Here is a 24,990-nt window from a genome sequence, read left to right as displayed (position 1 = left end):
AATTGACTGGGTGTGCGCCCTGAAGACTGAGATGAGAATCACTATTATATATAATAGCTCAGACAGCTATAGTGACCCTGCCTCAAAGAGCTTACAATCTGAATGTGAACATGCAGACATTAAAAGAAGACTTGTAGACAGATAGTTTGTGTATGATTATTATCTACAAACACACAGGCGTAATGACATTTCTAAAAGTTACAGGACAGAGGGAGATCCTAGACGAGATATGAGGAGAAATCCTAAAAGTTAATTTCATTTTTATGCAGTAATTAGCCTAATTGCTATTCACAGTGATAATAGTGCTAAAGTAATAAATGTTCACAGCACCGAGGCACAAAGGAAATCAACAAACCCTTAAAAAGCCAAGGTGTAAGTGTTTCAGATGTTGTTAGCGCCGGTCTCTCTCTGAAATGTTCACACCTTCAGAAGTAATTTGTTGATTTCATATCTCCCAGGCATCTCGGAGCACTTCTGACCACACGCTCATTAAGTCTATGAACTAAAATACATTTGCAGATGAAAAATTTCGCGTTTAGCAGGCAACATTCATTTCTCTATTAATATTGTGGGTGGCTATTGTGAATTAAATACTAGGGAGTTTTAACTAAATGAATCTCTTTTGCTAGAAATTGATTCCCCACCCCCTCCAAATTGTGTAAAGCACTTGGAGAAATGAAGCACGGGATTAAAAAGAACCTATCTTGATTTCACTCTTTTTGACACCTAAAACAAAGACGTGTCCAAATTGGGAGACTTGAGGTTTTATTGAGCTTAAAATCATCCCAGATCTGCAAAGTCCTACCTATACATTTGATTTCTAAGTGGCAATCCCTGTTGACAAACTAGCAGGCGTGCCGATACAGAGCATTTCTAGAAGACCTTTGATTTTGATGGAACTCATGCAGTGCTTTTCTTTAGCTCCGCTTCATTTCGAGAGGGGCAAATACCTTTAACCCCCACCCCACCCCACCCCACATACTTCGACCAAATCATTTGATTTCCTATTTGGATTCGAGGTCTCCGGGTTTTCTCCTTGTAGTCTGTAATTTCCTTGCTCGCGCCCTGGGTCTGGGGGACTCGCGTGTCTACTACCTGATCCGAAACGAATGAAAGCGGAGTGACGCCCATAGTGAAAACGGGGCACTAGACCTGTTGCTTCTGAGTCTGTCCGTACCTCGGGCTGTGTGGACAGCAGGAGACAGGGCGGACGGGAAGGAGGTTCTGCCTAGAGCGATGGTGCGCTGCCAGTTTAACCCTGTCCTCGCTATTTCTGGGTTCGCCTGATCTGTGGGTTTTTTTTTAATCGGAGGCAGGCAGGGATGGGCGGGCCCTGGTAGAGCTCTGCCTCCCCCGAGCCCACATGCACAGGCTGCGCTCCCTGAAAAGGCTTGTGAGGAGCTGGGAGAGAGGCAGAGGCAAAGCAGGAAGGCGACAGCGAGACCACAGCCCCTGATCGTCCTCCCAGTCAGGAGGGACAAGGCGACTGCAGCATCGCCCAACCCCAGATCCGCAGCTTACACCGGATTCGCACCCAACAGACACCCCCGAGCTGAGATCCCTTAGCCCTGACGGCGGAGATCCAGGACTTTTGGACACAGAAACCTGGACTTGTCATTGACTACGATTTGCCTTCTGCCAGTCTCTACCAGACTTGGAAAACCTTTTCTGATGTTTATGTCTCTGGGAGTGAAACTTTAAGAGGCTGAATATTTCATTGCTGGTTACAAGATTGGAAAAGACATCTGCCCTCTCGTGCTGAAAAGAGAATTTGGATTCTTCTTCTTTTTCCCCAAGAATCGTTTATTGTTCTGTAGGGCTGAGGGTAAGGGCAGGACGGCCGGGAGCAGCAGATCTCAGGGAAGAAATATTCGCCAGAAATTCGATTTGGAAGGACACCCTCTCTCTTCGCAATGGATACACTGCAGCTCCTTTTCGGAATTTTGTCTCTGTACATTTCGGGATGCCAAGTGACAGGGCAGGCAGGTAAGAGACTGGAGCTGAGCCTTCAAGATTTTTCTGGCATTTACTTTTCCATCCTGAATCTGAAACACTGAACCAAATATCTTTCCGCTTAAAAAGAGAAAAAGCAAACCCGCAGGGAAACTCGTCGTGGCCTCTTCCTCATTGCTCTATAGTGATTTTTTCCTATTTTCTTTTCCTGTCTTGTTCTGTAATAAGATGCGTTGGGTCCCTGCGTGTTATGTTTCGAAACAGGGTTTTGGCGGCGTTAGGATGTCACATCTGGAGTAAATCAAAGGTTTATAAATACTACAAAGCCTTTAGCATTATGTTTTTGATTCTGATTTATTTTGTGCATGTCTACAAAAACGGAGCAGACTCTCTCACGCGTTGTTCTTAAGTCCCAATAGGAGGGCATTAAATCATTTATTGCAAATCGACCTAAATGCGTTTACAAAATCTAATACAGTGTGTGTGTGTGTGTGGGGGGAGAGAGATTTTGTTCCTTTTTCGTTTTCGCTTTACTGAAGGGGAAAAAACGTGTTGGGAGTGAAGAAATTGGAGGGTGGCCGCGCACATGGTCAATAACCAGCCTAGCCAGACCTAGTCAAGAAATGGATTGGATTAGTCGAGTAAGAAGCAGTGAGCGTATATATTTTTGCGTTTGTTGACGTGTATTTCTGTGCGCTCAAGCGGGGGCTCACAGGGCAAACGCATTACTTCAGCCACCAGGAGTTGAAAATACACATCCCAGCAGCGGATTCTCCGCTTTCACCCGGCCCAGTGTATGTGTCAGTAACGCTTCTTCTTTTCCTCTCTTCTGTGTGTTGGTTTCTGAGAAAAGTGAGGCCGTGGGTATACTTGGTTAAGAGATAAAACAAACACCGGGAAACCTCAGAGATCTCTGACTGCTGTGGAGCGGTTCGAAACTTTTCAGGGTGGAATTCAGCTGCCAGAAACCCAGCAAGGGAGGGAGAAGTGGACGGACTGTGCAGAGATTAAAAAAAATAGAGGGTTTGGGCGGAACTGGGCTTCTTAAGGAATATCATGCATATTACATATTTCTGAACCGGGATAAGGATGATTTCCCGAAAGGACATAAAGTTCAGATCCCTTCCCTCCCCCCCCCCCCCCCGGTTTTTAAGTCGGTCAGCAATTTAAGTAGGGGGGGGGGGAATAACTTGGAAGGCACTGGGGATGGAAGATGTTACTAGTAAATCTGGTGGTTTTGTATATACTTGAGGTAACGACCATAACAACCGCTTTTGAGCACTAATGAAAGGGAAAACACTGGCTTCAATTTAACTTGGTCATTTCCAAAGCAATTAAGCATTGAACTGTGATGCCCATTTTGGGGCATGTGGTACAATCTGAAACCAGGATCACTTTTTCCAAGAATGCTACAGTTCAGTTTCTCCCTAGCGAGCGGCTTATAGCACATTTCTAGGCATTTGACACGCTAGGAAATCTGTGAATCTTGTTGCACGGACTGTGGCACTCAGGAAACCTCTGACATCTATGAAAGTTGAAATCACTTTTGGGGGGGCGGGTATGTATTTACAGCACTAGGGTGATTGAGTAATAAGGGGGATTTGTGCATAGTCATAAGTGTTTAGCAGGTTCTGTGACTTCCTTTCGAAAGCGCTGAGGGCTTTTCCGGATTTCTTTAAGTGCAGCAGTTCATTATTCAGAAATTGAGAGTTTGACATATTTTGCAGTGAGTCCTTGAGCCTTTTACATTGGCAGGTAGGGGAGCAGTTTTCCTGTATGGAAGGGTTGAATCCAGATGAATACATTAGACATGAACTGTATTAGATGAGCCCCCCCCCCCCCCACACCTCCTGCCCACCTTTCCTTTTCAAGATACTTTTCTTAACAGGTAGAAAACCTTCCATGTGGCACTTTTGGAGGATTTGGCCCAGAAGTTTTTACCTGCTGGTTTGGGCTTCTAGGGTAGAGGGTAAATCTAACAGGTCTGTATAGGAGACATTCCTGTACTTAGAAAATCTTGGGGAGGGAGTCACATCTTGGCTAAATGAGAGTAACTCCCAAACCCTCTATGCCAGAAATACAACTACCCGTCCTTCTCGGTCTGTTTTTTTCTGGTCTTTACAAAACATGCAGCTGTGAATTCTGTCCACTCTTGAGTTGCAGTCACAGTTGACGTGGTTCCCCTTTATTATCACTTAAGAGGGTCCCTCCATAAGAAAGGATCATTGACTCCAGCCTAAAAGAGTCCAGATCATTGGCAGCTGAGGTTAGGATCCAGCGCTATGAACCCTCATTCTGAAACTGCCTGGTGACTTTTCGCTACATGATGCCCCTTCCAATTCACTTAGCCCAGGCGACGCAGCACAGCTCTTGATCAGTTTGGAAGGGTCTGGTGGAGAGGGGAACCACTAAAAACAATGGATCATGGATATGATATACCACCTTTCTGTGGTAAAACCAAAGCAGTTTACCTATATTAGATGCAGGTCATTTTTACCCAGTTCCCCAGGTTCTCAGCCCACTGCACTAACCATTACATAAGTACATAAGCACCGCATACTGGGAAAAGACCAAGGGTCCATTAAGCCCAGCATCCTGTCTCCGACAGCGGCCACTCCAGGCTTCAAGAACCCGGCAACCCCCCCCCCCCCCAAATTAATAATGTTCAATGGACTTTTCCCTCAGGAATCTGTCCAGCCCCCCTTAAAATTCCGTAAGGCCAGCTGCTGTCACTACATTCTCTGGCAACGAGTTCCAGAGTCTAACTACATGCTGAGTAAAGAAAAACTTTCTCCTATTTGTTTTAAATCTACAATATTCTAGCTTCATCTTATGTCCCATGGTTTTGTTGTTGTTTGAAAGTGTAAACAAACACTTTACATCTGTCCGCTCTACTCCGCTCATTATCATAACATAACCATAGTAAATGATGTCAGATAAAGACCTGAATGGTCCATCCAGTCTGCCCAACAAGATAAACTCATTTTACATGGCATATGATAATTTATATGTATACCCAAGTTTGATTTGTCCCTGCCTTTCTCAGGGCGCAGACCGTGAAAATCTGCCCAGTTACTTTTCCACTCTACATACATGATCCCCACTTCTTCCCTACATTAGTTCTTTCACCAACTGATAGAAAGCTTGCGGCAAGAAAACTGGACACTGTGGTAAAGGAGAAAGACATGAAAATGACATTGATAATAGATATGCCAGTACCTAGTGATTATTGTATGCATTGTGCAAACAGAAGATCTTAATGTGACAGAAAGATACCAAATTATTTCTTATCATGCTGGGCACCATAGGCCTGAATAAAAGCAGTTTCCAAGCACACCTTGATATGTCAATGTTTTCAGTAAATGTCAGTGACTGAGATCTTACTTCACATTGAGCCTGCAAATAGGTGGGAAAATGTGGGATATAAATGCAGCAAAATAAATAAATAAATATACCCTGGCTTAGGAGTCAGGTTCATTACTGTCTTGTTATGCATATACCACCTCCAGGAGAAGCTATCTACAGGCTGCTGAGAACAGTTGTGGACTAGCAGTGGTGACCGGTTGTCAGTGAGCAAAGCCTAAAAACGTCCCTTACGCCTACCATTGCTTCCTATCCAACATCGCTGCCCCCCGTTCACTCGCCTTGCTTTTCTTTTACTCTTTCTGATCTGAAGGAGAAGGGTTACCTTTGAAAGGTCATCAAAAAAATGTATTAAGTTAGGCCAATAGAAAAGGTATCACCTTATTTTCTTTTCTGTGTGTTGTTTTATTTCTATTTATTACCTTTGAAAGTGGACTAACATGTCTCCCACATCACTTTCACTCAACGAAACCGTTTTGATCACTGATACTCATTGAAGGGCAGGGAAACATCTTTGTGTTTGTGAGGGGTAGCAATGAAACCAGCATCTGCCCTTGTCCCCCCAACTTCCTAGGGGGAAAAGGTCGGTTGGACCATGGCCCCAATGCCCCACCCTGTTTCATTGCATAACATCCATGTTTTTCAGCCCACATGACGCTCTCCCTCGCCTTTACTTTCTTCTTCCCAAACTTTACATCCGCTATGCACTAATCCCCTTCCTCTCCCCTTCCAATCAGGCTTGCTCTTTCCCTCCCTGCAAACTGCTCATTAACAACCCCCCCCCCCCCAACCAGTACAGTTTACACCTGTCTTCCCACAGCCTGTCAGCTGCCTCAGCCCCTGCCCCCTCCCGGCTGTTCCCTTCCCTCTGCCCCTAGCAGTCTGCCTGATCCAAAGGGTAATCATTAACAGTTAATATTGATTGTTAAGGTCATGGAACCAAAATAAAGGCAGTGTGAAGTAATCCATGACAATTCTATTACTCCAAGGTACAATATCATCGTAAAACATAAAGAGGTAGCCCTGAAAGGATGGAGAATTGCTTTGGTTATGGCTCCACTGACATCATCCCTTTCTTCTGACCCTTCTCCCACTTTCTCTTGAGCATCAGAGGACTCATTTCTTCACCTTTAACCCTCTACTGCAGCCATCTGGTGTGAGGCAAGATAAAACACATGTGTAACTCCCCCTAAAATGAGCCCTTCCCCTTGAAAATGAGACTCGTATGACTGGATTTTTTTTTTAAAGTCTGGTGAGGAGCAAATTGTGCATAATGCTTCATTTTAACTGATGGCTTTCTTTTTAGTGCCAACATCAGTTAATGGGGAGCTGTGATTAAGCTGCAGCCTTCACAGCGCTCAGGACTGATTGCACCACGGTTGTTAACAAATATTAAGGTAGCGGAGTACTCTCCGTGCTATATGCATAGCAGCAGTCCATCCATAACAGACAAGCATCCTGTTGATTAGAAATCACACTCCTCCTTTAATATGCCGTCCCTCTTCCTTCGGATTTATGCATGTTGTGAAGTGGATTTTCTAATGCAGAGCAGTGTGCTTGGAGTCACAAGAAATATTATTAAAAGACAGGAGGGTAAAATTCACAGCTGCCTGTTCTGTAACATCAAGCACATATCAAGATCACAGGTTGGTTTGTTTCTGGAGGAGGGTCTACATACGTACATAAGTATTGCTACACTGGGACAGACCGAAGGTCCATCAAGCCCAGCATCCTGTTTCCAACAGTGGCCAATCCAGGTCACAAATACCTGGCAAGATCCAAAAAAAGTTCAATACATTTTATACTGCTTATCCTAATAAGCAGTGGATTTTCCCCAAGTCATTTTAATGGTCTATGGACTTTTCCTTTAGGAAGCCATCCAAACCCTTTTTAAACCCTGCTAAACTAACCGCCTTTACCATATTCTCTGGCAAGAAATTCCAGAGTTTAATTACATGTTGAGTGAAGAAATATTTTCTCCAATTAGTTTTAAATTTACTACTTTGTAGCTTCATCACATGTCCCCTAGTCCTAGTATTTCTGGAAAGATTAAAAGCCTGAAGCTTCCTTTTATTCCCCCCCCCCCCAATTACATAAATTACAGCATAATACTGACTGTGGAGATAGAGGCTCATTGCAAACCCTCAATGTATTTCCATATTTATCCCCTCCTGCCTCTTCATCCCTCCTTCCTTTTTGCTTCCCAACCTGCATTCTCCTTCCCCACTTCAGTCCTCCCCCTTTTTTCTATCCAGATTGATTTTACTTGTTGTAAACTGCCCAGTTGTCATTGATGGGAAATTTGCGGTATATCAAGTGCTGCAAATACATTAAAAAATGTTGCCCAAAAGTGATTTTGAAATTAAGGAATTATGTTGGAAGTAGAAAGATGCAGCAGCCTTATTCATTTGGGAGCCATCATTAGAATTATAACCTCTGTGTGATGTGTATCAGTTTTCCAGCTCAGAGTGATGATGGATCACAGATTGGTTGCAGTTAGAGGCAGACATGCCTTTCCCAAAAGCGCTCCAGACACACACACACACACACACACACACATACATACATGCCACATTGATATGGTTTCCTTAAATGATTCGGTACACTTAGGTTCCAAGACCTGGCACCAGAGAGAACTCTGGAGAAGGAGGCAATTTTGACAGGATTTAGGAAGCTGTCTAGTGAAGATAAGACCATGATCCTATCCTGTGGGATTCCAATTGTATTAATAAGGGGGGAAATAATTTTCAGCCACTGAGCTGCTTGCCAAATTATGTGACCTTTAGCAGGCCAGCTGTGGTGTAAAAATAAACCGCAGATAAGTGAAAACTTGGATTTTGTCTAAACAGAGACATTACAGGAACTGCAGTCCTATCATATTTGATACATGCATTTAGCACCACATAGACACGGAGGAAGGAGAAACTTGATAATAAAGGTCCAGTTCTTATTTGTACTGTGGGTCAAAGGATGTCCTCGGATTCGTCAGTTTTGTTTTGTTTTGCAATCCGTCCTTTCTGATACCTTCTTTCTTCACTTCCCCAATTTGCTGGGCCTGCCTGGCTCCACCAGTCATCGCTCAGGGAGCTGTTTTGGTGCCTGCTTGGGACTTTTCCAGTGAGTCACTCTGCAAGGGCTAATTTCTCAGCATGAGCCAGCCGCTGCAAGGTATTGTCCAGAATATGTAACATCTTCTGTTCTGGTCTGCTAGCGGAACTCGGGGCAATCATGAGCAGGAAGAAAAATAGCTTTAGCTCAGCAAAACGGCCAAAGACATCAAATCCCTGATGGGACTGGATAAACGAGTGACCTAATCTAAGCCTATCCTCCCTCCCCCCCCCCCCCAAATAAAAGGTGGAAAGTTAACAATTGTTCATGATCTCTCCAGAGGTGCTTTCTGGCATGGAGCGTCCTTACTGCTGCTAATCAGTGGAAGAGTAATGCTTACTGCTGCTCACAAGGGCTCTTGGTGAGGCTAAAGTGAAAAGCACTGTGGACAAAATCATTTAGTGCAATTCTTCTTTATTGCACTTGAGATCTACAAGCCAGGGTCCATGTTCCTGTACCTCTGCCCTATAAGGACAATTGAGTGCACTATCGATTCTTTCGAGTGCTTCAATTGTTTGAAGAAAGAAGGAAAACAGGGCAAGATCAGAAAACGCCTGTATCCTCCAGTTAAGGGTAAGGGTGTCATGTATTTGATATACAGTACTTTTGCGCATTGAAGACCAAATTCTATATATGGTGCCGAAAAAATATGCACTATTCTATAAACGGCGCTCTTGAGGGGCCCTTTTACTAAGCCACATAAGCGTCTACATGCGCCCAACGCATGCCAAAATGGAGTTACCGCCTGACTACCGCGTGGTTCTTTGCAATAATTTCATTTTTGGCACGCGTCCAATATGCGCGTCTCAAAAATATTTTTTATTTTTGGGCACGCATAATGGACGCGCGCCAAGTGACATTTGACACATGTAGGTCATTACCGCCCGGATTCTTTACCGCTAGGTCAATGGCTGGTGGTAAGGTCTCAGACCCAAAATGCACGCGTGGCAATTTTGATTTTGCAGCACGTCCATTTTCGGCAATAAAAAAGGCCTTTTTTTACAGGCGCACTAAAAAATGGATCAGCGTGTGCCCAAAACCCACGCCTACACTACCGCAAGGCATTTTTTAGCGTGCCTTTGTAAAAGGACCCCTGGGTTGGGTGCTATTTATAGACTATGAAGCACTGGGATCTGCTTCTAATTTTTAGATGTGGGCATTTACACCAACTGAATGCTGGTGGAAATCCCTGAGCCTAAATTAGGTGTGGGTCAGGCGTATTGTATAACAGTGCGTGCAAATCATTGGAACACCTGTGACCTGTCCATGCCTCTCCCATGGCCGTACCCTCTTTTCAGATCTGTGCACAAGAATTTACACTTGCATTTTTATAGAATACGCCTAGCAAGATGCATGCGTAAATTCTGATTAATCGTCAGTTTGCCGATAGTTGATTATTAGTGGCCAATTATCAGCACTAATTGGTTCGGCGTTCAGTGAAATTGTGCACACAGTTTTGTGTGCCCTATAAAGAATTCAGGGGATAATTGCAAATTGCAGCTGTTCATCAACAGTAATAGCCAAGTTGCCCTAGACATAGGGAATCAGAGAACATGGTACATTTTCAGGGAGCTCCCGGTTGGTTGCAGCCTTGAGCATCTTCTAGGGTCAATAAACAAGGAACTAGAGTGGAGGAGTGGCCTAGTGGTTAGGGTGGTGGACTTTGGTCCTGAGGAACTGAGTTTGATTCCTGGCACAGGCAGCTCCTTGTGACTCTGGGCAAGTCACTTAACCCTCCATTGCCTGCCACATTGAGCCTGCCATGAGTGGGAAAGCGCAGGGTACAAAAGTAACAAAAAAAAAAAAAAAGCCTGGCCTGTTGGAAGTATTTAAGGCTCCCTGATTTCATTTTTTTTTCTAAATAAAACCGAGACAGAATATTAACCTCTGGAGTGGTCATCTGTCAAGGGCTAGTGATCATGCTGCAGTGACTGGTATTTGTTGATTACTTACAACAATGTAATCAAGGTCATTAGAGTTATAAGTCTGATGCAGGGGTGGTGGTACATTAGCTCTGTTCAGCAAAAAGGAGGAACTAAGTTTTTTTAAAGTGGAAGTTTAAGGGTTTTTAGCTTTTCTTCGTGAATCAGGTACTCTTTTGTTTACATAAAATGGTTTAACAAGAGGATCTGAGGAGTGTCTTCTAAGCTCACCGCTAGGGTTTAAGGGGGCAATTCTATAACTTGGTGCCTTGAGGGTGGGCGGTAGGAGCCTGTTCTATGAAGAACCTAATCATCTTGATTCCATTGTAGAATACTAGTGTGATCTGAATCAATGTGCCCAGAGCTGCCGAGAGACAGAGCCAAGCCTGGGGCAGAGCTGCCACAGCTGCCACCCCCTCCCACTTGAGATGCAGCTGCTTCCGCCACTGCCCCTTGCTCACTCGTGCTGGGACTGGGTTATCGCTTTAAAGGGGAAAGGGAATGGGACTTGATATACCACCTTTCTTTGGTTACATTCATAGTGGTTTACATATTATATACAGGTACTTATTTTGTACCTGGGGCAATGGAGGGTTAAGTGATTTGCCCAGAGTCACAAGGAGCTGCAGTGGGAATTGAGCCCAGGATCAAAGTCCACTGCACTAACCACTCAGTCACTGAAGCATTCACCTGGGTCCCGATAGGAGCAGGAGAGACATAGACCCCGGTGCTGGGCCCCCTCAGAGGCCGGGCCCGGGGAATTTTGCCCCCCCTTGTTCCCCCTCTTGGTGGCCCTGAATGTGCTTAATGTTGAGGTGCCTGCACTTATGTATCAGGGATGCGCCTAACGTACTGTATCCTATAAGTGACATGCGTAAGTGAGAGCTCTGCCTATGTCCTGGCTATTTTCTGTTGCTGTGTACACCCCCTTTGCCAATATGGGTATGTAAGTGAAGCAGATATTTGCAGAATGGCACTTAAGTGGTAGTTGGTGTATACCAGGGGTTCTGAATCCAGTCCTCAGGACACACCTAGCCAGTTAGGTTTTGAGGATAACCATAATGAATATGCATGAGATAGATTTGCATACAGTAGAGGCAATGCATTCAAATTTATCACATGCATATTCATCATTAATATCTTGAAAACCATACTGGCTTGGTGTGCCCCGAGGACTGGGTTGAGAACCCCTGGCACATGCATACCCATATATAAGTGCACACCTAGGTGCATAGTATTCTAAGCAAGTTTTACACTGCCTCTCTCCTTACATCGAGACGGTAAATCTTATCCCAGTTGCACATGTCATGATAACATCAAGACTGGATTACTGCAATGCACTATACAATGGTCTGACTACAAAGGGCCTGCGCCAGCTCCAGTTGATTCAGAACGCAGCAGCAAAACTCATAGAAGGTTGCAAGCGACGTGACCACATCACACCATTTTTGTAAAAACTTAATTGGCTACCAGTACAATACACAGCTAAATTTAAAACTTTTATGTCTGAACTTCAAGGCCCTGAAAGGAAATGGCCCTGAGTACCTGAAGAATAGGATGATCCTCCACACACCGCCAAGGATACTAAGGTTCTCCCAAGGACTTTCCCTCACCACACCCTCTCCAAAAGACATTACATGATGTGATACCCGCAAGCGAGCCTTCTCCGGAGTAGCCCCCACACTCTGGAATGCATTGCTTGAAAGGCTCCACTTAACACATGACTATCTGTACTTCAGGAACCAGGTGAAAGCTTGGCTCTTCAACCAGGCCTTTAATGGAAGAAGTAACTAACTCACTAGTCTCGCTCACACATACAAGGAATAACTCAGGCTGCATATACTGCAGCAGGACATGTTTATCCACTCCTACCCTAGCTGAGATAATATTTAACCATTTCTCTGACCTCATGTGCAAACTTTCTTTAAATCAGTCACCTTACTTTCTAACTCTTCCTACTTCTTACCTAGCTATATGTTACATCTTTGCTTTACCCTTCGCAATGTGTTGACATTGTAAATAGTATACCATGCCATGCTTTGTATTGTTTTTGAATATTTTTACTGCTGTAATTGCCTATTGCTCATGTTTGATCTAAATAATCACTCCCACAGTAAATTACTCCCTAATCCCATACTTGTCCTGTTTGTGTTAAATAGATTGTAAACTCTTTTGAACAGGGACTGTTATGTGTTTTGTGTATAGCGTTGCGTACGTCTAGTAGCGCTATAGAAATGATAATTAGCAGTAGGAAATTAGTGCTCAGTTTATAGAGTTTGCCCATCATGTCTTCCTGCCTCATATGCAACCTACTAGAAGTTCCACCCAGAACTGATGAGGGGATGGGAACCTCAGTCTTCGAGGGCTGTAATCCAGTCGGGTTTTCAGCATTCCCCAATGAATATGCATGAGATCCATCTGCATGCACTGCCTCCATTGTATGCAAATAGATCTCATGCAAATTAATTGGTGAAATCTTGACAGGATTGCAGCCCTTGAGGACAGAGGTTGCCCATGCCTGTTCTAGGATCTACACATATATTCATGGACCAGTCATATACCTTGATCTGGGAGAAAAAAAATCTACCCTTGTCTGAATCCTCAATGAGCAGAAAACATTTTGGATAAAATTATCCATATATTCAGGGGAACCTATCCAGCTAATAATATGTAAACTGCTTTGATTGTACCAGGGAAAGGTGGTATATTGAATCCCTTCCCCTTTCCCCTAAGTTTTCCACTGGATAACTTTAGAAATATCCAACAGGGATGGTCCCAGAAATATTCCTTCTTATTTATTGGGATTTATTAATCACCTTTATGAAGAGATTCAATAAAGAGCAAATTGAAACCTAATAATAAGACTACCATGAAACAGGATCAACAATATACATGTCTGACTATAGCTGGACGACACCGAATTTCAGCGCTGTCTGATTAAAGCATAATATTGCTCCTTCTCATTGTGCCAGAGTAAATTTTGTGTAGGCAACTGTTTCTGCGGTCAAAATTGATCTGTTCAGCAGGGGTAGGGAGAAAGTTCAACTCTGCAAATTTGTCTGGCTAAGTCCCAAATTTAGCCAGATAAAACCTTTTTAATATTAACTCTTGAGTTCCTACACATTTTAAAAAGGCCTGCCAGATTTTAACAATGCTGCTTAATACACACTTTTTTCTTTCCCACTTTCTTTATCTATGTGAATAAATGACAACTTTCGGGCTGATTCGGAGAGCTCCCTAGTGTCCATGTAAAACAAATATTTATCTGACTGGTCTATGGTTTTATGTTTTTTAAAATTCTTTTTTTTTTTTAAATAGATTATCAATAAACAGACTTAAAAGCCCAACTGTACAGTTGATAGCTGCATTCTCCTTGTCCCCTATAGTGGGAGAAGTCAGTGATACCGATTCTGTCTCCATTCTATTGAAGGGGACAGACAACTTAGCATCGCCAATCCATCTCTACACCCATGCTGAACATATTAACTACTGGAAGGAGTTTCAGGCTGGTTTACTGGGAAATTAGTTTCAAATACTCTTCTTCTCCATCTGCCCCCAAACACACAAAAAAAATATCCAGCCACCATCTGGCATTCAGTCACTTAAATAGTGCCTAGTAAATATATAATGCTTTCATTTGTTAACCAGGAAGGTCAGTCCAAATGCCTTGATTTTAGCTGGGTGAGGAGATAAAGCAGCTTAGCCAGGCAGAGCTGGTGCACCTGGAGGTAAAGAGTAAAATACTCAGGGGTTACAAGAGATGGAATAGAAGACTGCAAATGTAAAGAGTGTATGTCTATTTTAGGAGGGCTCAGACCTGAGTGTCCTAACTAGAGCCAGACCTGAATTTAGGCATGAGTGGCTTAAACTATGCTGTAGAAGCTTGACAAAAGAGGACTGCTAAAGAGAGGAGAAACCATTGTTAATGTGATTGTTGCTATGAGTCTGTGACATAAGCAGACTGCGATTCTGCTTGTCTGTTCAGCAATAAAGTTTCCTTTTGATTTACACTGCACCCTGACTATGTCTATGGGACTCCCACTGTCTTCCAGTCACACTGCCACATGCGCCCTAGAGAAACCTTAAAGCCCTGTGCTTCTCTCAATTACTTTTCAGCCTCCAGGGCCTCCCCAAGACTTTGATAATTAAACTCAACAATCATGATGGGGAGGTGCATAATTAAGTTAGTGGACACATGGCCTCCTGCTGGAGTTCCTCTATATTGAGACCAACATTGTTATCAAGGGAAGGAAGAGAAAGGACAGGATCATCCCATAGGGCATGCTTACTTCTGGCCCATTGGTCCGTTTCATCCATTGTTTGAACTGGGATATGTTTACACCTCTCATTCCAACAGGACCCAAGGTATTGGTGGTGATTCCTTGTGGCCTGGAGATGATGTTGTACTCTGGGGGGCAGAGGACTCCTCCACCCCCCCAAGCCCGGCAAATGCTGTGAGAAATGGCTTCCAGCGATCATTCTTCCTCGCTTCTGGATGATAATATGGCATGGCTGATAGGACTTGGGAAAGTCTGGGAGGAGGAAGCTTAATGGCCAACATGAGATGAGTCCAGAGATTCAATCCACAATCACAGAGTCCAGACAAATTGATGACAATGCTTCCCTGAGTAGAGGCGTAGGGTAGATTTTATCAGTTACCTTTCTTACTGGGTGTATCGGTCAATTAGCTGACTTTACTAAAGGGCCTGTTGTGAAGCTCTCTGTTTGGGACACTTTTTCAAAAGCAGGAAGACTGATTTCTAAGTTGTGAAGTGAAGGCAGAGACCTTAACCTCTTTGAATATGGCTGTTCTGAAAGAAAGAAAACTGAGAATCTTGAAAACTTAGGAGGAAGAATCTGAGATTTACTAATTTTTCTAAATTAACATATTACCTTCAGATATATTGGAAAAAAAATTCCTAGAAGTTTTGAACTATCTGCCTGGAGCATTTCCTCCTATACTGAAGGCTTATTTGCCTTTTAATAGGAGGCTTCCCCCGATGCAGAAGGTCTAGGAGACCTGATAATGGATAGCTTGGACATAGCTGTATTATTGGAATCATCTAAGGAGTAGGTCACAAGAGCAACTTTATTAGTTTCTTTTTCTCTTCTCTATATTTATTATCTCAGTGTTCGTTTTTCTGTGCATTTTCTCTTCTCTTATTGATGGGCTTGGCTTTCTGAAGATTATGGTTACATTCTTCGTCTGCATTTTGCTTCTTTTCACTTTAATTTGCTAATTATTTTTTCCTTTAATTCTCAGATTGATTTCTTAACAATGTGTTGTAATTCTGTCCAATTGTTAAGCATTTTGAAAAACATAAAATTTAAAAAAACAAACAACCCAACCATGATCTCCCAAATATTAGCTCTTTCAGAACTATCCTGGGAAAGTGCATAACTGGACACTATGAGGTCAATATCTAAAAAGGCTTTATGCAGTTAGCTTTGGAGTTAATCACATAAATATATTGTGGGGGTTTTTTTTAATTTGAGGCCAGTGAACACAACTTATGGATGGACATCTCTGTGGGTAAAAGCATGCACTCATGGTTCTTTGGGTTTGTGTGGCTTTGACTGCAGCTGCTCTTTGCCACCCCACCCCCAGAAGCTGTGGTCCTAGGCAACTGCCTAATCTTTCTAATGGAAAACTGGCCCTTTGGCCAAGGTGGTGTACAGAGCCAGTGATGAGTCTTTTACTCATGTACTGAGATGTCTTCTGAAGCATGATTCAGCTCTCTAACTCACAGCATTTCTTTTTCTTATGGCTGGCCAGCTCTAGTGATGCTTTGTTAGGGGGGAATTTACAAGGGACTTCAGCCTGTAAAACAGTCTTCATATGCACTCAGGTAGACGCTAACAAGATTGGTGCAGGAAAAACATGATATATGTGTAGGGATTCATCGGGAAGGTGAATAGATGGAACAGGGCTGGGACTGGCACTTACGCATATGTGCTGATTCTTACTGGCACATACATGTCACTAAACATGTGTAGTGCTTACTGCTGCTTAGTAGAAGGGCCCATATGTGTTATTTAGAAGAGCTGTGAAGACTTATTTCAAAAATACCTACTGTCTAAAAATTGATTAGTATTTACTGTTTGAAATGTACGTAAGTATTTTATTTAATGACCAGCTGATATTCAGCTGATAGCGGTCAGCATTTTTTAAAACGCTGATTATCACTGGCTAATATGAGCATAAAAACACTATGCTTACCGCCAGTGTCGCTATGCTCATATTAGCCCTCTCAAGTCACTTCATTGGCTCCTTATCCATTTCCGTATACAGTTCAAACTCCTCTTGTTGACTTACAAGTGCATTCACTCTGCAGCTCCTCAGTACTTCTCCACTCTTATCTCTCCCTACACTTCTCCCTGGGAACTCCGTTCACTGGGTAAATCTCTTTTATCTGCACCCTTCTCCTCCACCGATAATGCCAGACTCCGTTCCTTTTATCTTGCTGCACCATATGCCTGGAATAGACTTCCTGAGCCGGTACATCAAGCTCCATCTGTGGCTGTCTTCAAATCTAGGCTAAAAGCCCACCTTTTTGATGCTGCTTTTAACTCCTAACCCTTACTCACTTCTTCAGTACCTATGTTTTATCATTCCCACCATAGTAATTCCCTTATCTCTTATTTGTCCTGTTTGTCTGTCGAGCAGAGACTGTCTCTTTATGTCCAGTGTACAGCGCTGCATACGTCTAGTAGTGCTATAGAAATGATAAGTAGTAGTAGTAGACTAGATTAGCCCCTGATATTCAGTTCTGGGCTATGTCCGAGCTCCAGCACTGAATATCAGGGGCAAATTTTGGGCGGGCTGGCAGTCAGAGCTTATACAGGGCCTGGCTGATATTCAGCCGGGACCTGCATAAGACAGTTATACAGGCTCCAGCTGAATATCGACCAGTTCTCGCATAACTCATTTTTAATGGAGTTTTTTTGTTTCCAGCCCCCATGAAATGGCCTCTCTCCTTCCAGCCCCTACCTCCAGCCTGCTCGGGTCGACTCCCCTACCCCATGGTCCAGTAGTCCCTCCCAGGACTACCTTTCTTCCCTGGTGGTCTGTGAGGGTCCACAAAGCCCCCTCGCTCCTGTCCTTTGCGGCTGCTGTGTAAAAATGGCTGCTGCAACCTCTCGTGGCAGCTTGCGGTACTTTGTGTAAGGGGGAGGAAAGGGGGGCTTTATCGGAGATCAGGGGGATTTATTTGGCCAAAAATGATATACAGCTCAAAAGCAGTCCTAAATTAGGCCGCTTAGATATACGGGTACCAGCACTGAATATCAACAGCACCCATATAACCCTGGGCTCTTCCCTAATGCTGCCCCAATAGCATCCCTGACCTACCCACTTTTTTTTGGAGGTGGTCAGAGGGATATTCAGCGGCACTGCCCACTTTAGTGCTGCTGAATATCGGGAGAGCCTCTCCTACCCACTTAAATGGCTTTGAATATCAGCTGGTGTGTTTTTAGCTGCTAATTTATGAAAATTCCTGGATTGTCCCAGTTTTTTATTGTTATCCACATAGAACTATGTAGGTTATTGCGGAATTTTTTTTATTTTTAATGTTATATAAGGGCTAGCTGTACCTCAGCGATATTTATAACTTAGGTGCACATCTGCCTTAGGGGTCGTTTTACTAAGGCGCGCTAACAGATTTAGGGTGCACTAATGATTAGCATGTGCTAAATGATAAGATGCCAATATAATGGACATCTTATCATTTAGCGTGCACTAAGGGGCCCTTTTCATAAGCTGCGGCAAAAAGTGACCTACAGCAGTGCGAGCACATCTTATGGGTGAGCACCGGGCCAGTTTTTAACATGTATTGGAAAAAGGGCCTTTTTTCTAAGGGGCCAGAAAATGGATGTGCGGCAAAATAAAAACCAGCGTGCATACATTTTTGAGCCTGAGACCTTACCGCTGCCCATCGACTTAGCGGTAAGGTCTCGCATGCTACCCAGGTGTTAGGCATGCAGCATGCGCCCACTGCTGTTTACCGCCCGGTAAGCGCCACACGGTAGAAAATATTTTCTACCGCGTGTTTTCAGCGCATGCCAAATTCAGAATTTCTGCCCGGGGCACGCAATAGCCAGGCTGTGATACCAATTTGGCACACGCTGGACGCGGGCAGGCCCTTACACATCTTTGTAAAAGGGTCCCATAATCTGTTAGCACACCTTAATAAAATGACCCCTTAGTTCGTAAAAGCAAGGGGACATTCACAGGGGGAGGAGCATGGGCGTAATTTACAGAATAATGTAAGTTATGCGGTAAAGTGCCGCATTTAGGCCCATGCATATACGCCTGCTACTGACATGACATATGTGGGCGTAGCTAAATGTATCGCAAATCAATGGAGAAATATGTTTATATATCAGTACTACTACTACTATAGTAAATGTGAAGGTATTCAGAATCTCTAACCCGATTCAGCTATTAGCTGAATATCACGATATCAATCACTGCACCAAACTATCGGTTAATAAACACAAAACTAGATGTAGCTTCACTTAATTCCAGGGTGTCAAATCTTGATGGTAGAAATCTCAAAGTCACTGATGCTGAATCAGGTAGAGTGTAGCGTGAGTTTCAAAAATTAATAAAAATCAAATCAAATTTTTTTGTCTGACCAAAGTCCATTTAACTCCGATCTCAACATAGTCCTACGTTTCGCCACGGGTGTCTTCAGGACAGAATATTTTGTCATATATTCTTCGCTGAAGCTAGGGAGGAGTCTGTTGGGTCTTCGTTCCTGGCCTAAATGTAGGCACACAGATGCTGACTTATGCTAGTTTTCTTTAAGGACACTTACATATGTAATTTGGGCATCTATGTAGCATTCGCTTATCGAATTGCCTCCAATATTTGTGTTCTACAAATCCTCATTAAAGCTTAAAACCAGCACAAAAAGCCAGGGCAGTGGAGCTCAGCTGATGTTATTTTGTTAAAGGCCAGCAGAGTGTGGTGATGGCTCTTTAAAAATGATTCCCCTCACTCACATGATTGCACAAATAGCCATGAATTGAACTTCCAGGCCTATCAATAATAGCACGTTTATCATATTAGCAGAAAAGTCCAGAGAAAAGTGGATATAAATATTCAGTAATGTCATTACTTTGGCTGTCCTAGGCTATTGAAATTGTATTTGCTTTTTTTTTTTTGTTATAAAATTACAAATAACCTTGTTATAGCTGATGGCATTATGAGAAGCCAAAATATGAAAACTTATCAAAGTTTCATTTGAAAAAAATTAAATGAGAGAATGTTTTAAAAATCATGTGGGCTCTCACGAGAGGATTCAGCTACCATATTAAGTGCAATCTGTTTCCTGTTTGTATTTTCCATGTGAATAGACTATAAAGAAAATTTTTATAGGGGCTTTAGAAACAGTCCGGCCGATATTCAAAGCGATTTAAGTGGGCAGTACAGGGGGTGGTGTTGGGGATGAGCCAGGGGTTATGCAGGTGCCAGCAATATTCAGTGCTGGACCCACATAGCTAAGCAGATGAGTTTAGGACAGATCAAAAGCTGTACTAAATTCACCTGCCTAGCTATGTGGGCCTCAGTACTGAGTATTGGCTGGGACCCGCAAAACTGGCTTTGAATGTCCAAGTGCTGCCGATCCCCCTCTCAGCACCCCCCCCCCACTGGGCCTAGTGGGACCGATGGGGGCAGGAGAGAAACCCACTTGCTCCTACTCAGTGGCGTAGCCAGACAGCCAATTTTGGGCAGGCCCCAGAACAAAGTGGGTGGGCCAACATTTTATCACTGCCCCTCCACCAACCTAAAAACCCTAATTTAGTTTCCACCCCCCCCCTCCCAGCACCCCACTCTAATTAAAACAAAACCCTAATTTAATTTCCACCTGGTTTCAGTTAAATCTTGGATCCCTTCAAGTAAAACGAAACCCTAACTTAATTTCCGCACCCTACCAAAGTAAATGAAGTACCTGTGCTGACAGGGATCCCCAAGCCCTGCCAGCTGAAGACCTCCTTCCTGCTGAATAAACTTATCTCGGGTGGCTGCCGGGCAGTTATAAACTCTGTATTTTGTGCTCGTTTTTCTACACAGTTGGTCAAATTCAGTGAGGATATCCTTTTTCCTGATGGGTTCATCTTAAAAAAAAAAAAATCCCCAGTGAAACGCCTCACGTCTGCTCTGCTGTAAAGTAAGCAGCAAATCGCTTTGTCGCGTCGGCCCTTCAATCACTGTGTCCCGCCCTCTGAAGTAACTTCCTATTTCTGCGAGGGCGGGACACAGTGATTGAAGGGCCGACGCGACAAAGCGACTTGCTGCTTGCTTTACAGCAGAGCAGACGCGAGACGTTTCACCGAGGTTTTTTTTTTAAGGCTGGGTGGCAGAGGAGGGTCATCTGCACGTCGATGGAGCTGGTAGGCAGGTGGTGAGTGCTGACACCCGGGGCTGGGCCTGGGCCCGTCCAGGCCCGCCTGTGGCTACGCCCCTGCTCCTACTCCTTGAGGCTGCTATCCTCACCTCTTTATTCCCTTACCCTTAATTGTTCTGTCTGTCTGTCTGTCTGCCTGTCTTATCTAGATTGTAAGCTCTTTGAGCAGGGACTGTCTTTTTGTGTATGGTGTACAGCACTGCATATGCCTTGTAGCGCTATAGAAATGATAAGTAGTAGTAGCTCGCAGTACTACAACCACAGACTGCCATGAGAGGTCATGGCAGCCATATGCAGATGGCAGTCGCAAGGGGTAGGAGTGATAAGTTTTGCTCCTGTCTCCAATACCCCTACTAGGACCACCAGGGATACAGGTAGGCCCAGGAGAGCCTACCTAGACCTCAGAGGGGTTGGGGGTTGGGAAGGTTTGTTCTGGGGGGGGGGGGGGGGGGGGAAGGGCTTTGAATCTGTCAGGCTAAGAGGAGGGGGGTAGGAAGGAGTGGGAGATTTTTGGGGTCCAAAAGAGTTATGCAGGTCCCAGCCGATATTTAGCTGGGGCCTGCATAACTGTCCTATGTAGGCCCCAGCTGAATATCAACTGGGACCTGCGTAGGCACCGGTGACCATTCCCACCAAATTTAGCCCTGATATTCAGTACCGGTGCCTGGACATGGCCGGGTATTGAATATTCAGAGCTAATCTAGCTGGTGACGTTCACTATTTTAAAGAACACTAACTGGCACTGGCTGAATATCGGCTGAACTATTTTTTTTTCATATATGTATTTTTTTTTAACTGAACTTTGTCTTTTAGTGGTTTACTGGTATTATTTATTTGTTTATTTTTGTAACAAGGTGAGGGGAAGCTCACTCAGTTGAACGCACAATCCTCAATACACCACAGTAGAGTGAACTGGACTCAGTAAGGGTAAAACACCTTAAAAAGGATAAACGGGGGAAAAGACCTCAGAAAGCTGTGGTCACCACAGCTCTCTGAGGTCTTTATTTTTGGGCATTTATGATGCATGGATGTACATAGTGATGGTATATATGAGTAGAAGTTTTGTTAGGGTTTGTGGTTGTGGTACTTGTGTGAGTGGTGTATCTGTGTGTTAATGGTGTTATGTTTTAAACAGGGATCATGTTAGCAATGTATGTGTGTTTGTGATGTTTATGTTCTCTGGAGGAAAGTTGTTTTTTTTTCCTTCTCAGTTTTCATTGGAAGTTCAGTCTTCATTGCTGTCCAAGACTGTAAAATTGACCTTGTTACATTGCCAGTTGGCTCGATTGGAAGTGGTCAAACACTTACATTCCAGACTTGATGGATTGCTACATTTCTTCTGGCTTCAGCTAAGGGAGAGAGATTTTACAAGAAGACAGTCTCATGGCAGCAGCCTGGAGTCACTTGGAGGAGAAAAATACAAAATCCTAGATACTGAATATCTTCGAAAACATGCCTGTTCTGTGTGAGCTAGCAGCATGACTGAGAGAACATGACACGAAGGGGAAGTGAAACAGCTGAATCAGATGTGCTGACTGTGGCACGTGAACAAGTTCTGCTGGTTGAAAATCTTTTTTTTTTGATCCTCCAGAATGACTGTTCATTTAGACAGATAGTTTAAGTTTAGCAGTAGAAAAACCCTGATCTGTTTTAAACAGAAACAGTGATGTGAAGTGACTAGTTAACATAATATTAAAACATAACCATGGCTCAGAAGGTGCCCCTCTTATTCTACAACAGAGTGCCAAATTTTACACGCTTAAATTTATACAGGCCGAAATTCAGCTGGAAGAGGACACCGTTTTTTTTTTTAAACGATGACCATCACTGGCTAAATTAGCCACAGAAAATCACGACTGGTACATATCATTGGCACTCAATTTTTAGGGCTAATTTTTGCTGTCCTGGCTGTTGGAGCGTATGCAGGTCCTGGCTCACAGGGCCTGCATAGCTAAGTGGTTGAATTTAGGACAGCTTTTGAGCCAGCGCTAGGTCCAGTATTGCATCTGACCTGCCCACTTTTTTGGAGGGCAGTCAGAGCTGATATTCAGCGGCACTGCCCAATTAAGTACCACTGAATATTGGTGGTTGGGTAGCCCTGAACAATTTAAGCAGGCAGAAACCTGTCCTACCTGCTTAAATTGCTTTGAATATTTTCTGTTCATACTCAGTGATAGCAAAGACCCCTGATGATGCTCGGTTTGAGTGAAACACGGCTCCCTGTAGGGTCCTGAAAGAATTGAAGTGTTTCTGAAAATTGGTCTATGACATTAAAGTTGGAAGATTCATCACGTTTTGAATTATAAAAATGTGAATGTTTGGTTTCTGATCTCACAAACTGCATGGACAACATACAAGTTTTTTATTGAACTGAATAAGAGTGGCGAATTAGCCGAACAGAAACAACTGATTATATAACTTGATAGACTCTGTAATTATACGGACACTAGTGAACAACAGTGAATGACAATTAGCGATAATGAGTGATAAAGTACTCAAGATAACAAGGAGCCACTTGAGTCTAGTTAAGATTATAAAGTGATCTATGTATCAGTTAGATGCATATGTACTATTAATGTATTGAATTTATGGTATCGATAACTTGCAGCAGGTTTAAGAGATGATGGTACTTTAAGTATATTAAATGCTGAAGTGTTATGTGATGAGAGTTGATTGAAGAGTGTATGTGTGAGAATGAAAGATACATGAGTATGATTTCTGTGTAATTAGTTGGTTTAATTAATGAGCTATAGAAAAAGTTTTGCATACAGGTTTGATAAAAAAAAGTTTTGCTTAAAGGTTTGATAAGCTGATTAATAAAAAAAAGTTTTGTGCATTATTACATAGTTGTGAGGATGAAATAATATTTAGTTGTGTTGCGACTATATTGGAATTGTTTCAACCCTGTGGTTTAAATTTTGAATATCAGGCCCATAGAATATTGCCATCCACACAAGTAAGTGTACACTTATATGCATAAATGATAGTAGTGCGCTGACTGCCGGATTCTATATAGTGCACCTAGCATTCTGAGATGAAATCTAAGCGTATTCCATAGCAACATGCATAACTTCATTGGCTTAACAAGCTAATCAGCGCTGATAACAGCACTTAACATGAAGTAATGAGCACTAATTGGCAATACTTAGAATTTATGTGCACAACTCAGTGTATTCTGTAATGAACTGCGTCTACATTCTAAAGTGCACAGTTCAAAAAGGGCATGGTTATGGGTGGGGAAATGGGCATTTTGTGGGTATTCCAAAATGTACACGCACACTTATAGAATATGGCCCAGTGCACATAAATCTACGTGCAGAGATCTATGCCACATATTTGTCGGTGTAAATGGAGGCGTGTAGTTTTAGGCCCTGGGATACCAACTAATCATATTCTATATGCCACGCTTAAATCTGGATGCCGCTTATAGAATACACTTAGCCAGAAATGTTTACCGTGTGAATTTTTTAGGGCTATTCTATAATTACACGCTGCCTTAAATGGCATAGCGCAAAATTGTCTGAGGGGCATTCACAGGGAGAGACAACTTACAGAGGGGTCTTTTGATTAAGCTGTAGCAAAAGAGGGCCTGGACTGGGCACGCTGAGGCTCCCTTTTACTGCAGCGGGTAAAAGGCTGTATTTGTTTTAAAGAAATGGCCCTGCGGCAAGTGAAGCACTTGACACACGGCCGTTTCTGGGGGAGCACTTACCACCACCCATTGAGGTGGCAGTAAGGGCTACCGCACTAACCCGGCAGTAACCGGACAGCATGTGGTACTTCCCGATTACTGCCGGGTAAACACCAGCGCTATAAAAATACAAATATTTTTGTAGCACCGGAAATGGCGTGCACTGAGGGTGGAGTGCGCTGCCGGTTTAGCGAGCAGTAAGCCCGCGTTGGGCTTACTGCCGCATAGTAAAAGACCCCAAGAATACTGTAAGTTCTATGCGTAAATGCTGTGCTTGGTCGTGCCCATTTATGCCAGTCACAGAGTTAGCATAAACGTTTGCATTTCGGAGTGCTGATGCCTACTTACTGTATGCTAGTATTCTATAAGAAGCCTTATGCACATATATGTTCAGAATAAGCTTAGAACCCACATTATGAATGCTCCTAAATAGCAGCGCCCAGTTCTGTTGGTTACCTGTTGAATTTAGAATTCAATATAAAATGCTATTGTTGGGTTTTAAAGTTTTGACTAATGCCATTTCTCAGACTATTGTGGCATC

General features: G+C 43.3%; 1 protein-coding gene across 1 annotated transcript in view; it reads left to right on the top strand.

Annotated features, from left to right (window-relative positions):
- Window positions 1–1,410: 1,410 nt before the first annotated feature.
- NRP2 (neuropilin 2) overlaps window positions 1,411–24,990 on the top strand; it is a 343,921-nt gene continuing 320,341 nt past the window's right edge. The window contains 1 exon segment of the mRNA XM_030210069.1: window positions 1,411–1,986. Within this exon segment, the coding sequence (XP_030065929.1) occupies window positions 1,914–1,986 (73 nt within the window). The 5' untranslated portion in view covers window positions 1,411–1,913.

This window comes from Microcaecilia unicolor, chromosome 7, assembly GCF_901765095.1.
Source record: "Microcaecilia unicolor chromosome 7, aMicUni1.1, whole genome shotgun sequence".
Taxonomy (NCBI): Eukaryota; Metazoa; Chordata; class Amphibia; order Gymnophiona; family Siphonopidae; genus Microcaecilia; species Microcaecilia unicolor.
This window is presented reverse-complemented; position numbering and strand designations above follow the sequence as displayed.